Source organism: Cnephaeus nilssonii, assembly GCF_951640355.1.
Source record: "Cnephaeus nilssonii genome assembly, chromosome: 22".
Taxonomy (NCBI): Eukaryota; Metazoa; Chordata; class Mammalia; order Chiroptera; family Vespertilionidae; genus Cnephaeus; species Cnephaeus nilssonii.
The window spans coordinates 22855823-22871047 of record NC_137093.1 but is presented as its reverse complement, the minus strand read 5'-3'; the positions used below and the strand labels follow the sequence as shown (position 1 = coordinate 22871047).

The following is a 15225-nucleotide window of genomic DNA, read 5'->3' as shown; positions in this document are numbered from 1 at the left end:
GGAGACCTGATGAATGCCATCTGAAGCACCATCACCTACTGCCCACCCTGTAGTGTCACAGATGAAAAAAACAGAGGCCCAGAGAGGGGAAGCGATTTGTCCAGGGACACACAGCAGGCCAGCCTCAGAGTCAAAACAAGATTTGAAAAGCACTTCCTACCCCCAAAACCACTTCCGCATGGGTTCCCTGCCTTTGGCATTTCGCCAGAAAAAGTTTCAGGTTTTTTTTCTGTTATACAGAGGAGAGAACGCAACATGAGGGTTTCCACTTTTTACGTTTGCTCAGTAAGTTCATTGAGAGAAAAACGAAATCTACTCTCATCTCATAAAAGCCGGGGCATTTTCACACACACACAAAAGCAAGAGGATATAATTTCAGAACACAGAATAGCCCTTTAAATCAAAGAAATGTCACTCTCGGGAAGACTCACCAAAGCTGTCCTTGTTTTCCTGGTCTCCCCGCCCCTCAGGCCACTTGTGACCACCTGTGGACCACTGATCCCAAGAGAGTCCGGATTCCCTGCTCTTCCACAAGCCCCCGCCCCTCCCCAACACCCCTGCTCCTTGAAACCACCACCATTTGTTCAAGAAAACAGAGACGGTGCTGGCAGGCAGAGCCCAGAGGCCAACCTGGCTGAGGCGGAGGAGAGGGAGGAGGAGAAGAGAAGCCGCAGCCTGGCGCCACTCACCCAGAGGTAGCGCAGGAGCTTCAGCAAGCCGGGGCAGTAATAGTACTCCATCGCTCCGCTCTGCCGGGCCTGGGCTGTGCACAGTGCATCGGAGTGCTTCCCGTTTTCCTCGGGAGGGGGCGGCTCTTCCCTCAGGGCTGGTCACGCAGGAATCAAGTTCACGGTGGCATGAATCATTCAGAGGCCGGCTGGCAGCCAGGAGACCAGCCAGACACCCTGCGCCCTGCGAATGGCCACGCCGCCTGCCGGGCGGGGAGCCACTGCTCAGGTCCCAGGAGCCCGTGAACCCGTGAGCCCCGCCTGCAGCACCTTTGGTGGCCTGTCCAGCAGGGCGGGGCCAGGGGTGGCTCCTCCTAAAGCCGGGAGCTGTCTGGACCTTCAGCCCTCCTGGAGGTGCTGGGGGATGGCAGGGATCCCAGCTGGGTGGCAGGAAAAGCCAGGATGTGTGTGTGAGACAGTGTGACTGTGTGTGAATGTGAGTTTTACACAAGGGTGTGTTTGTGCTAGTGTGTGGATGTGTGTGCTGGTGTGTGTGCAAGCGTGGTATGAGGGAACGTGTGAGTAGCAGTGTGTGTGGTTTCTCCCCAAACCGCACATCGAGGGGGAGAGCCCCCAGCTCCTGACGCAGAAAGGAAATAAATGAACTCAGGATCCTGTTGGGTCACACAGTCCTTCCTGGCCTCAGTCAGGCTCCTTCCACACTGCTCAGCAGCCCTGGAAGGAGCGCCTGCTTGTCCCCATTGCACAGAGTGAAAAACCGAGGCCCAGAGAGGGCTGATTGGGCAAGGCCACATAGCAGGTTAGAAAATGAGCCAAGGCTGGAATGCGGGCCTCCTGACCACGAGTCCTGGACTCAGTCCACTCCTGAGAGGGTGGGGGTGCTGAGGAAGGGAGAGACCAGCTCTCAGGGTCACCATCTGCCCGCTACACCATGGGGGTGGGAGGAGCATCCATTTTCAGGGACTAAGAATGCAAATTATAGCTCCCAAGGCCACCCCAAGGTGACCTAGCGTAGATGCTTCCTTCACAGGAGCATGATCTTGCCAAGTCCCTCCACCACTCTGAGCCTCGGTTGCCTCTTCTGTGCAATGGGAGGGCACCTTGTTCGGGTGGATGAGGTAGAATAACACAACTAGCTTAGGCCACGCAGCCCTTCCACTGGGAGGCGTTATCCTGCCCACCAGCCAGAGGAAGAAGCTGAAGCTCAAAGGCACTGGGGTCTGTGGCTACTAGCGGTAGGGCAGCCCCAGAGCCCCTGTCAAGAGCCCCCCTTTCTGAGGAGGAAGAAGAGGAAGGGGTGCAGGCACTTGGCAGAGGTGCCAGCTCCCGCTCCGCCGGCTCCTGGGCCCATCTGGTCCACACACTTCAGCCCCCAGCCCAGCATGGGCAGAGGCCCAGCCACTGGCAGGAAATCCCCTGGACACGAGGGAGAAGCTGAGCTCAGCGGCTGAGGAAACCACAGCAAACTTCAAAGCGCTTCGCAAGCCGGCCTGTGGCTTCCTCCATTCTCAGCACCACATCCGCAGGCCATGGGCCCAGCCATTCACTGCCCACAGCTGGAAGGCCGAGCCCTGCTCACTCCCCCGCCCCCCGCCCGACAGTAGAGTCAGAGGGCCAGTCTCACTGACTGGCTGACAGTGCAGTCAGAGGGCAGTCTTGGCTGTGGTACAGCCCGAAAGCTGGCCCCGCTCACTGGCTAACGGTACAGTAGCCAGGCTGGCTCTTGCAGGCTAGCTATGTAGCTGGGGTATATATATATATATGTATGTGTGTGTGTGTGTGTGTGTGTGTGTGTGTGTGTGTGTTGGGGGGGGGAGGTTGACTAAATAACAGTAAAGTCTGGAAGGTGGGCCCTGCTAACTGAGGGGCTAACGGAAAAGTGACAAAGGTTGCCCTTCCCCCCGGAGCAGAAGACCCCACCACACCCCTCACCCTGGGTGGAAGTGACCCCTACCTAGTCTGGGTTATCTCACTCTGGTCAGCCGGCCGCACCCTGAGCCGTGGGATGCTTCTCCTCTGGCCAGGGGAACCACCTGCACTAAAGTGACAATGGTACCCCACACATTGGAAGCCTTCCCTGGCTCCCCAACAAACTGCTCTCTCCTACCACATACCTTGCCCACCTTCCACCACCTGACCCCACTCCCGCCCCGCCCCACCCTCAGGGCGCTTGCTCTGCTATTCCTTGAAAGCTGGCCCTCAGAAATATGTGTCAACCTAGCACCTTATTTGGAAAAAGATCTTTATCAATATGACCAAGTTACGGATGTGGATGTTGAATGAGATCGTCCAGGATTTCCTGGTATGGGCCCTAAATCCAGGGAGTATAATGTAAGAGCCGGAAGGGAAGTCGCAAACACAGGGCAGGTGGGGACAGAGGCAGGACTAGGGCATGCTAGGAACGCCTGGGGCCCCAGGAGCTGCAAGAGGCAGGAGGGGCCTCCCCAGGATCCTTGTAGGGAGCAGGGCCCTCCCCTTGCTGACACCTCGGTTTCTGACTTCTGGCCTCGGAGCTGTGAGAGAATAAATATCTATTGTTTTAGGCTGTCAAGGGTGTGGTAACTCCCATGGCAGCCCCGAAAGAGAATGTGCTCCCCCTTCCTCTTCGCCCGTTTGCTCCTATTCCTGAGGCCTCCAGCTGAAGATCCAACCCTTCTGCCTCCTCTGCAGCCTCCAGCCAGGCCAAAGGCAGCCCCCCAACCACACCCCTCGGGGTCTCAGAGCCCCTCTTTTGGGGAACATTCTTCCTCTTTGTAATTCCTCCTTCAACCTCTCCTCACAGGTCAGCTCCCCCAGGGCCCACCCCGTCAGCCTGGCTGCCCTCATCCTAACGCAACACCTGGCCGCAGCGGGTCCTGGGACAATTCTTATTAACGTTCTCCATTCATCCCAAAAAGGACGGACTGTCCAAACCATCCTATAACCCTACTTGACGTGCTTAGCTTTTAGCAGAAACCCATCCAGAAAAAAGATGGGAGGTTTTAAAGTTGACATCAGCATTCACAAAACAAAACAAACAAAACACACACACCAAACAGATAGAAAACTGGGACCCCCTCCCAGGAGTGATTTTGCTTGGGTGTTAGTTTTTTGGGGGGCGGGGAGTGAAGAGGACAGGGAAGGCAGGTGCACTTTTTTGTTTTTTTAATTAGCTGCCAACATTTAGGCATCAGCAGAATTTCATGTGGTAATGCAGACCCCTGGCTTCTCTATAAAGACGGCAGGCTGGCCTCCCATGGGTCTGCATTCCTGTGCGGGGACAGACAGGCAGGCACTGCACCTACTGTCTGGGGCCTGGATCCACCTCATTCCTCCCACTCCCCACAGCCCCGGCCCAGACCACATGCTGGCCCTCCCGGGCATCTGAAGGCTTTAAAATGGATTTTTAGAGAGAGAGGAAAGAAGAGGAGGGGGAGAGAAGGAGAGGGAGAGGGGGAGGGGAAGGGGGAGGGGAGAGGGGAGAGAGAAGGAGGGGGAGGGGAGGGTGGGGGAGGGAGAGAAATCGATGTGAGAAGGAAACATCCATTGCCTGTCTCCTGCACACCACCTACCGGGGATTAAGAATGCAACCCAGACATGTGCCCTGACCAGGAATCGAACCAGCGACCTTTCAGTGCACGGGACGATGCCCAACCAACGGAGCCACGCCAGCCAGGGCACAGGCACCTGAATTTACAGACCTCGGGAGAGGATGGCATGTCTCCTAGAGGCAGCCAGGGCACTGGTGAGGGTGTGGACGCTGAGGGCAGACGGCCTGCGTTCAAATCCTTACCCCAGCACTAGCTAGCTGTGCGATGTTGGGCTGGTTGTCAACCTCTCTGTGTCCTAGTTCCCTCAAGAAAATTAGGGGTGACGACAGTGCCTGCCTACCCCACAGGGTCACTGGGAGGGGAAATGAGGTCATACATGGTTACATGCTCAGAGCCCAGAGCTCAGTAAGCACTCCAAGCATCTCAGCCATGACTTCCTGTTGTCCTATCAGTTCAGCCATGCTGCCTGGCAGGGTAACAAGGTCAGCCCATCAGGGCCAGGGATTACCGACCCCAAACAGGTACCTCTGAGCTCATCCCACCAGGGCAGAGCCACTGCACAGGGTGTTAGAAACCCCTCCACCTCCACCCCCGCCACCCCCGCCCCAGAGCAAGGACGATGGACCAGGGACAGAAATGCATCAGGGCAGAGGCCCTGGGTGCCTAGCAAGGGGCAAACCTGGGAAAACAAGAACCGCGGCCCCAGGGTAACCTGTTCTCCCCAGGGCGGTTTAGAGCCCCTGACCTTTCCTCCCTAAAGATAACATCTAGGCCTTGGTTGTGTTTCAGCTCCAGGTCCAGAAAAGTAGCAAAACCAGACCAATGGCCCGCGGCTGCCTCAGGACCAGCTGCCTTGACTAATGACTCCCCGCCCTGATGCCGACCCATCAGTGGAGACAAGACCCTGAAAGTCACACCTGGAAAGCTGATGAATTAATTCTACTAAGACCCTCCCCTGAGACCTCCCCTAAGATTTCCACCTGCAAGAAAGATAAACACGCTCTGGACAAAGGACCCAGTGTGCGCTCCCCCTCCAAGGAGCACGCTCCTCCCATTCCCCATATGCGCAGACCCACTAGCCTCTAAGGGGCCCCAGGAGACTTGCAACCAAGGGAGCAATGGGCAGCGGCAGCTCATCCCGGGCTAACCCCTGAACCTGCCTCCATGGCCCCTTTTCTCTGTGCAGCCCTTCCCTTTGGATATCCCCATCTCCACCCCCTTTTCCTTAAATAAGTTAGTTTTCTTTGATCACTGTCTGGGATGGCTATTTACCTGCCCACGCACCACCCATGTTAACCTTTCAGGTGTTATCAACGGCAGGATGTGTGAAACCACTTCAAACACACAACTGGAAATAAAAAAGGAAAACACGTTTCACCCCCTCTGGCCCAGCTTGCACTCCTCTGGACCATGCAGAGGGGCGCACAGGGGAGTCCGGGGCAGGAGAGCGACAAAGACAAGAAGGAGCCGGTCCAGCACGGAGGACCGACGTGCTACAAGGCAGCTGCACCAGAAACATGTCCCTGGGGAAAGACGTCAGGCGTGAAGAACACATGCCATGCAATTCCAGGGACAGGACACTCCCAGAAAGGCAAACCAGTGGAGACGGGGTAGATCAGAGGTCTACGGGGGCAGGGGATAGGGGGGCAGGGAGTGACTTAATGGAGACGGGTTCTCCCTGGGGTGATGAAAAGTTTCTGGAATTAAATAGGGGTGATGGCTGTGCAACTTTGTAAATTTACTATAAAGTATTAAGTTGTACACTTAAAATGAGTGAATTTTATAATCTGTACATTATACCTTTATAAGCTTTGGAAGGGGAGGAGAAGAAAGAAAGAGGAAAAGAAGAAGCGGGAGAAGGAGGAGGAGGAGGGGAGGAGGAGGAGGAAGAGAAAGAGGATTAAGAGAAGGAGGGTGAGGAGAAGGAGGAGGGGGAAGAGGAGGAGGAAGAGGGGGAAGAGGAGGAGCAGAAAGGGGAGGAGGAGAAGGAGGAGGATGAGAAGGAGGCGGAGGAGGGGGAGGAGCCATCAGTGAAGACAAATGGGGAGGGGGGCCAGGGCAGTGAGGCTGCAGAAGAACTGTCCCCACCTCAGCCCAGCAGCTCTGATGTCCGGCTTGTAAATGGAAACTGACAAGAAGCATGATGGGTAACAGAGCTGCGTGACACGTGTGCCTAAATCCGGCATGCATTAAAAATAATCTAAATGGTCGTGAAAAATGGCTTTTTCAGTTTAGAGAGAAGGTCCTAATGCAGAAGGGGTTAAGAATAAGTAATAAAATGTACTGTTGAAAATAGATTGCCTCCATCCTGCCCCCTGGTGGCCACTCTTGAACACCGCACAAGGAAACTGGTGCTTTCCTTAATCTGGAAGATAGGATGGGGGGAAAGAGAGAAACTGCAGATAGAACACCCCCTGGAGGTTGCTCAGGTCATTTCTGATGTCACCTAACGTGGAGTCCTGCCTGTGGCACCTGCCTATTTATTGTATGAGCCTAGGCCAAGTCATGTCACTTCCTCAAGCCTCAGTTTCCGCATAAATTGTGGCAAGGATTCGGAGAGATAACGCGTATGACACAAGACTGCCAATACCCCATGTGAAGGCAGCTGGGTATGGCTAAATTAAATATACACATAATTAAATAAATATATATTTTGTTCCAACATGTAAAAATGGTGAGATTTAACATTAAGATCAAGATCCTCAGTTTTGCTTGAAATACCAGATGGTCCAACCGCTCAGGGCAGGGACGAGCTGGAATGCAACAGTGCTTCCCTCCTTCCTCCCCATTTACCACAAAATCCCCGTCCCTGCCCAGCCTGGCTTCTGCGTGGAGCTCCTGACAGGATCTCGAGGGAAAGCACCTGCAAATGTGGGTTCAGAAGCCCCAAGGTGACCTGGGGCACGTCTGAGGCTGGACATTTAACAATCACCAGATCAGGGGATGTCTGAGGTGGATGGAGTATGACTTGGTCCTTGGAACTCTGCCCCCTCCCCACTAATTTCTCCATTTTCCTCCCAAACTGCCTCTGTTCAGTAAGGACGAGCCGCCCTGAGAATACGAGGGTCCTCACTCAGGAACTACGTGTCCAGAACGACAAGTCACTGCTGCATCACAGCTTCAAGCCTCCCGGCCTTGCTTGGGCTGAGCCTTCTGCCCAGGTGGCCCTTCCTGCCTGCCCCCTCCTCCTCACTCTCAAGACCCAGCTCCGATGGTACCCGAGCCTTTCTGGCTCCCCCACAACCAAGTCAAGGGGGACAAATCACTCTGCCCTCCTGGTCGCTGATTCAGACGTTCACTCGCTCACTCATTCATGTATTCAACTGAACATCAACAACAACACAGAGTCAAACAGGGAATCAAGACCCCCCTCCTGCAATTCTCATCCGGGGCAGGGAGATAAGAACCAGAAAACAAAGTAACACTGAGTGCAGAGAGAGGTCAGAGTTGTGAAGACAGTAAACGCGGGCAATGGGATTATAAAAATGATGGGTGTGTTCATGAGAGCCAATAAGTGGGGGGAAAACAAGTGTCTACCAATCGACGAACAGATAACCCAAACGTGGTGTGTTCACAGGAGAAGACTGCTCAGCCATAAGCAGCGATGAAGCCCTCACACAGGCTGCAGCGAAGGTGAGCTTCCGCACACGGTACATCACGTGTGGGAAGGAGAGTCCACATCCCAGACAGATAGGAAGCCACAAAACCTTTATTCTCAACTTGTCTTTTAAGCACAACCTTTGAGGAGTTCTTTCTAGCAGTCCCTATGTAGTCTTTCATTTTTATTTTTCCCCCTTCCCATTGGAACGCCAAGTCAGCCAACTGGAATTCAAAGAGACTCTGGAACCAGGAGCAGCGGTGTGTCCATTGGGGGCGACCTCAGGTGGACTGCATTCCCAGGAATTCCCAGCCTGGTCATTAGAATCCGAACCGCCCCAGCCCCATTCTCCAGTCACTACAACAGTCATCAGGGCCAAATGCTTCCAAACCTTCCTGGTGGCCCTGGCAGATGCTTGTACAGCGAGGGCGCTGTGACGACAGAGTGGCTGGGAGGCGGTGCCGCCCCTCAAAAGCAAGGCCCACGGTTTCCTCAGCAAGCGATGTGTAAGTCTGAGCTCACCATTACCAAGACACACTGCGGTGTCCAGGAAGGACGCATCAAAGGAAAGGCTAAAAGCGAGGCCAAGCCGTCCCCTGGACTCTGGAGCATGTCCCTCGTGTGGAGCAGTGTCACGCCCCTAAACCTCTGCCCAGGCTGCTCCTTCCACCGGGCAAACCACCTCTTCCCAGACCACACCCAACTGGCAAACACCGGTTCTTCCTCCGAGACTTCCCACACGTGTCCCTCCTCTGTGAGACTCCCCCACATGGAGATAGCCCAGCAAGGTCTGAGACACAGTCTGAAAGACGGGGAAGAACCTGACCCTAAATTGGAAACCAACAGCACGAAATCATTCATAAACAGTGTGGGAATAAAAGCAGACATTTATCAGCGAACCCCCCTCAAAACGCAGGTCCGGCCTACTGCCAGAGGAGTAGGGGCTACCAGCAGGGCCCAGGGCACAGGACCCCAGTCCCCACGTGGAGGGTCACTTTGGCCAAGTCAGGCCCTCTCTCTAGGCCTCAGTTTCCCCATTTATAATGAGAGAGTTGAAAAGTGAGGAAAAAGGGAGAGCAGAGGAAGAGAGGGAGCCAGGAGGAGGAAGAATGGAAAGGAGCTAGCAGAGAAGGGGATATGGGAAAAAGGAAGGAGATTGGGAGAAAGGAAAAGTGGTCACTGACCATTCTGAGCGCTGAGTAATCTCACTGCTCACAGAAATACTCCTGCGGCCAGATAGGACCATCCTCATTTTAGGGAAGAAAAACTGTTCAAGGAGGTCCATCGAGTCACTTGCTCAGGGTCACACAGTGTCAGAACTGGAACATGAACCCACTTCTTTCAGCCTGCAAAGCCCAATGCTGAGGTCCCAGAGTCGGACTTTGAAGCCATCAGAAAGTGATCTGAATATCAGCACCTCCTGGTGGCCACTCCACAGAATTGCAGGCATGAATCCTGGAAGCAGAGAAATGAGGTCTTCCATCCCAGCCCATGGGGTTCAGGCCCCACCCATCCACCTCTGAAGGAGAGAAAATCAAGCAGGCAGCAGTGAGGCAGAGGCCTGGGGGCCTGAAGGAAGGCGCCAAGGCAAGCCATGCCAGGACTCCAAGGACAAAGGCGCCTCAATGGCAGGGAGTGGAAGAGGAGGAGCCGGGGGACCAGGGTGGGTGCCAGTGTGCCAAGACTATAGAAAGACCGGTTTTAAATGCTTTCTCTCTATAACCTTTGTCTTTACCCCACACACAAAAGTTCAAGTACAATCAGATAAGCTGAGTCGGTGCACTGGAGAGTGAATGGAGGAAAGGGTAAGACAGAAAACAGGGAAGGGAGCCTTCGACGGAAACACCGGGCAGGTTTCGAATGTATGAGAGTCTGCAAGCCTGTGGCTGAGATCTGGCGCTGGGAAACTTTCCGGGGCTGCTCGGCAGATGACTCCAGAGGTCCCAGTTCCTCTGGCTCTGCCGCCCCAGCCCCACAGTCAGGCTTTTTAATTCTGTTGCAGCCATTACCCCATCAGGTCCCTGCACAAACCCTACCAGGGCGCCTTCTTCACCCCATTTCACAGAGGAGGAAGCCAAGGTCGGGGGAGTGACGTTTCTTGCCCACGGCCATAAAGCTGGGAAGAACGGGCCTAGGATTTACATGCTGGGGGATCCCCTATCTCAGAGACATGAGCCCGGGCACAGGCATTGCTGACATGCACAAAACTGTGTGAGCAAAAAGGACCTGTGAGCAGAACTAGAGCCGCCTCGTTAAAGAAACACCTATCTTAGAGGCCCCCGCACGGGCCCCGGACCCAGGTGGGACCTCATGAGCAAGCGTAGTGCTCAGCAGATCTCCAAGTATCATGGAACTAAAGTCCAAAAACAGAAAAGGAAAGGAAATCGCTGAAAATCCGAGGTGGTGAAGCCCTGGAACCCATTTGGGGACACAGGCTCTGGAGGAGGGAGCTTCCCTGGGTCCTGCTGCATCACTGACCCGCCTCCTTCCACAGGTGAGGAAACAGGCTGAGGGAGAGGAGGTGCTGGCCCCAGAAGACGCAAAAACAGTAGTAATAATAATAATAACAATAACACTTAGTAAGATGTTTGCTGTGAACTCCCCACATGACCCTATCTGACCCCCACATCCGCCCTGTGAAGTAGATACTATTATTATCCCCGTTTTACAAATGAGGAAACTGAGGCCAGAGGCCCATTTGCATGCAGAGCTACGATCTGAACCCTGGCGATCTGGCTCCGCCAGCCTAACACCGCCTCCCACGAGGACCGCCACTACCAGAGACTGTGCTGTGTGCTGGGCCCTATGCACATTCTTACTCCGTCCTCCCAATGGTGCAGAATTAAGAATCGTGATCCCATTTGCCAGTGAAGAAACTAAAGTACAGAGAAATGAAGCAAAGTGCTCAAACAGGCTAAGAGGAGAGGGTGGTGGGATTCAAACCCAGGACTTTCAGACCCCAGCACACGTTCTCTTAACGGGTCCATGCCCGTAGCTGGGGTTACCTCTCCGCATTGGGCCGGAAACCTGAGAGGGAGGAAGGCTTTCTCGGCAGAGCCTCCAAACCTCCTCCACGTCGGGAACCGCAGCCGTGCGGGCTGGACAACACCACATCCCCAGACAGGCGCCTGCCTGGCCTTGACGCCTCAGGCCCCCGGGCCAGCCCTGACTCTCCACACAGCCATAGTCACCATGGATGGTGTCCCATGACCAGCACCACCTGCAAACCCACTCCGGCCACGCCGGGACCACTCACCACGAAGGCCCCGCTCCTCTTATCCTTGCAGAAGCTGTGGCTCCTCCGGGGGCCCAAGGCCACAGGGGACACCTGCTGGAGAGGCGGATCGCTGTCCTGGAGGGCCTCCTCCCTCCCCAGGTCTCGTGATGTCACCTGAGACAGGACACAAGGAAAGGACTTTACTGGGGCTTTGCCATATGCAAGAAGAATAAGTCACACCACGAGAGTCCATTCTGTACCTAAAAGCATGGAAAATAAAATTAAAGCTACAACACTCCTCCCTACCCCCGCTAACCCCCTACCCCCACAGCCACACATACTCTGATCCCACAGCCTCAATGTTAGGAGGTAATATGCAGGATCAGCAAGTCTGGATTCAGCCCGGCCTCAGCCATTTAATAACTGTGTGAGCTCAGGTGAGTGCCTTAACCTCTCTGATCCTTGACCATGTGGAAAATGACCAATAATAACAGTATTCAGCTTCTAGGTTCACTGGAAAACCAAGCTGGGATCTGCACACAGAAAGTGTATGACATAGTGCTGCCACCAGGGGGCGGACGTGTACAGGTCCTGGGCACCTGACTTGTCTCACACTATCCTCCCTGACATGCCTGTCAAGGGGGAGCCCATAAATGCCATCCAGCCTTATTACTGCCACTGGTAACTCTGGGTGCCCTCATTTTAGACATCTCTCCATACATCCAAACACATATGCACACATGCAGAGACACAGAAACAGTCTATATCTAGGTATATAAATGGTCCTGTCTACACTAGTCTGAATCCTGTCATTCTTTCCCCTCAGCTATATGTAGAGGATACATTCACAGGCCAGTGCATACAAGACTCCAGAATGGGTCTTACATGTCTCCTCCTCTCCCCACACAGATAAGGGGAGGAAAGCCCAGAGAGCGATGGCACCTGCTTGAGGACACACAGCACCAGCGAAGAGCGAGGCTGGATTCCCCACCGCTTGCCTCAGAGTCTTTCTTTGATGCCGTATGGGACTCTCTGGGTCTCCTCTTCCCTCCCTGGCTGGTGTCTCAGTTTCCCTGCATCTCAAGGGAAGGTCGAAAGGCAGGTGTGTACGGAGCCAGCCACAGACCAGGGCTTGGCCTGGGGTTAGGACACTGGCTGAATGTAGTAAATAGGTGAAGGGATGAAGGTTAACCTGGAAGGTTAGCTCCTCAAACCTCCTTCACATCAGGCCCCGGGGCCTGGGGCTAGGCCACACATGATTTCCTGATAAACCCCCAACAAGTCTGCGAAGCAGGGAGGATCCCCATTCTGCAGATGAGGAGACTGAGGCTCAGAAAGGTCTGGCAAAGTGCCCAGAGCGACACAGCTAGTAAGTCACAAAGCTAGGGCCCGGTCCCAGGTCTGCCCAGGTGGAGACATGAAATCAGAACAGCACAAAGGGCCCACCTTCCTCATGAAGAGCTCAATGAGAAACGCGAGCGGAAGGTCAGCAAGCGGGTTACAGGAGGGAAACACAGACGGCCTCGGGACAAGACGGGGGCGCGGGGCACTCATCGGGCCATGAGCCCCGGAGTCTGAGGCCACACCTGGCTGGCAAGGCTGAGGGAAACGGGTCCTGTTGTTGACGGCGAGGATGCAAACTGGGACGGCCCCGCTGCGGGGCAAACCGGCGGGTCCTGCAAAATGACAACCGCCATCCTGACCCTGCGGACGGACACCAAGTCCACACTGAGCGTCGACCTGAGGGCCTTGGAACTGTGACTTTAAGCAAAATAATGGATCACAGGCTCATTGATCTAAAGTTCCTAGGACATGTACCTGGTCACAAAACATCACCACACCTCTAAGTAAAGACCCAAACCACCTAATATTAAGCACAGAAATAAATGCGAGCTATGCATAGAGAAAGATGACTACAGCCCTAACCGGTTTGGCTCAGTGGATAGAGCATCGGCCTGCGGACTCAAGGGTCCCGGGTTCGATTCCGGTTGGGGGCATGTACCTTGGTTGTGGGCACATCCCCGGTGGGGCTGTGCAGGAGGCAGCTGATCGATGTTTCTCTCTCATGGATGTTTCTAACTCTCTATCCCTCTCCCTTCCTCTCTGTAAAAAAAATCAATAAAATAAATGAAAAAGAAAGATGACTACAAACAAGATGATGGCGCTGGCCGGCCAGGCTCCAGGGTTAGGCTGGGCCTGTGCTCCGGAGGGTCGCAGGTTCCATTCCCCACCAAGGGCACCCGCCTAGACAGCAGGTTCAATCCCCGCGTGCAGGAGGCAACCAATCAATGTTTCTCTCCCCCGCCCCCCACTTCCCTTCCACTCTTTCTAAAATTCAATGGAAAAAAAAATCCTCATTCCCCAGGTAAAGATGAAAAAAAACACAACAACACACAAGATGATGATTTTCCAACCCATTATTCCAGTTCGTGGGGGGCCAAAACCTCTCTCGGCAGCTCGGGGCCCAAGGCGGGCACCCACCCTGGACAGGACACCTGTCCATCCCAGGGCCGCTCACAGCCGCACTCACCAAGGCGGGGCCGATGCCGACACACCGAGTACCCCAGCGCGCACCCCTCCGCAGTGTGCGAGGAAACCGGGGTACCCCGGGAAGCCCACGCGGACATGGGGAGAGCGTGCCAACTCCACCACAGACTGTGGCCCCGGCTGGGGAGGCATTTTTCTCTGCTCAGCACTGAACGAAACGAACGTCATTCGAGGACCGGCTGGACCTGCGCATGTGCAGAATGACGTAGGCACGCACAATGACGTAGGCACGCACAATGACGCAGGCACGCACACACTAGCTGTGACTCAGGCCACCTAGCCAGACCTCTCTGGGAGCCTCAATGTTCCCATCTGTGCAGCAACCAGAAAGAATGAGCCCTCTCTCCCTGGGCTGAAACCAAAAACTCTCCAAGATGCGTTTACGAAAAAAGGCAAGAGGCCGATCTGTGGTTCAGCAGAAACCCTCAACCCGAGGACCCCCTGGGAGCTTTCACAGCCAACAAAGGCGGACCCCACCCCAGAGATCCCAATGGAACTGGTCTGGGGGGAGGCCCCTGCATTGCTGCTTTTTACGATTCTGGGGGTTCCTCCCAAAGGCAACCCAAGTTTCAACCACTTGTGAAAAAAAAAAAAAAAAGAGGCAAAACCAAGAATATGCATTCCTACTTGCTTGTATTTTCAGAAAGAAACTCTAAAGGAATTTGTACAAACAAGAATGGAAGTAATTACTGGGTGGGGAGGAATGGGAAGATGGGGAACGAGAGGTATGGGGGAAGTTTTACTCCATACCTTTAAATATTTTTAGAGCCACGTGAAAATATTCTGTCTTCTGAAACAAAAATAAGTAATCTAATTACATGAAATACAATAATCGGGCGTGGGACAAAGTTTCAATAAATGTTAAGTGAAAAAAAGAAAGAGAGAAAGGAAGGGAAGAAGGGAGGGAGAGGAAGAGGGAGGGATCACTTTAATTACAATCACACTCATGCACAGTACATGAGCAGAACTGGCTGTGAATCAAGAAGTCCTCACCCGAGGAAGCAAAGATGTGCCTCAAAATGCTCAGTGACATCCTGCTTCTAACCCCCAAACTGGAACCAACCCAAATATCCATCAACAAGAATCTGGATAAAAAAAGTTGGGGTTCAGTCCCATTATAAGATACTTTGCAGCCACTCAAAATAACGAGGTAATAGAACTGTTTTTTTACTGTTAAGTAAAAAAAAAAAAAGCAAGTTGTAAGATGCTCTGAAGAATGTTGCCGTGTTTCACGGACAGTATGTACTCTACGTTACCTCTGTCTGCATCTAGCCCAGGGTTCCTCGGCCCTGGAGCCGCGTTCGTCCCCGTGAGGCTGATGACTGTCTGCAGTGGGGCCGTCTTGGGCATTTGGAGGGGCTGGGCAGCACCCCTGGTCTCCAGCCACTACATGCCAGGACACACTCTCCCCCAGTTGTCACAACAAAGAAAGTCTCAAACTTTGTCAAATGGGCCCTGGGAGCAAACTGTGCAAGACCGAGAAGCGAGAATGGGCCTGGAGGGGCGTGCCCCAGTTCCTGCACCAGACTCATCCTTTCAAGGGGGATTTTCTTTCTAAAAAAAAAATTCCTATTATATTTTAAGTTTTACACATGCATGCACTGCCTTCTGCAATAAGGAAAATACAACAATTATCAGTAAACA

At 53.9% G+C, this 15225-nt stretch overlaps 1 protein-coding gene across 4 annotated transcripts in view; it reads right to left on the bottom strand.

Moving 5' to 3' along the window:
* Positions 1–15225, bottom strand: part of KIAA1671 — a 142197-nt gene that overhangs the window by 69056 nt on the left and 57916 nt on the right. For 3 of the 4 annotated variants that reach the window (XM_079762599.1, XM_079762601.1, XM_079762600.1), the window contains exon 5: positions 11074–11208. In XM_079762599.1, the coding sequence (XP_079618725.1) occupies positions 11074–11208 (135 nt within the window). Of the gene's footprint in view, positions 1–689; positions 2240–11073; positions 11209–15225 lie in introns of those variants that run through there. The other variant, XM_079762603.1, reaches the window with a different exon arrangement.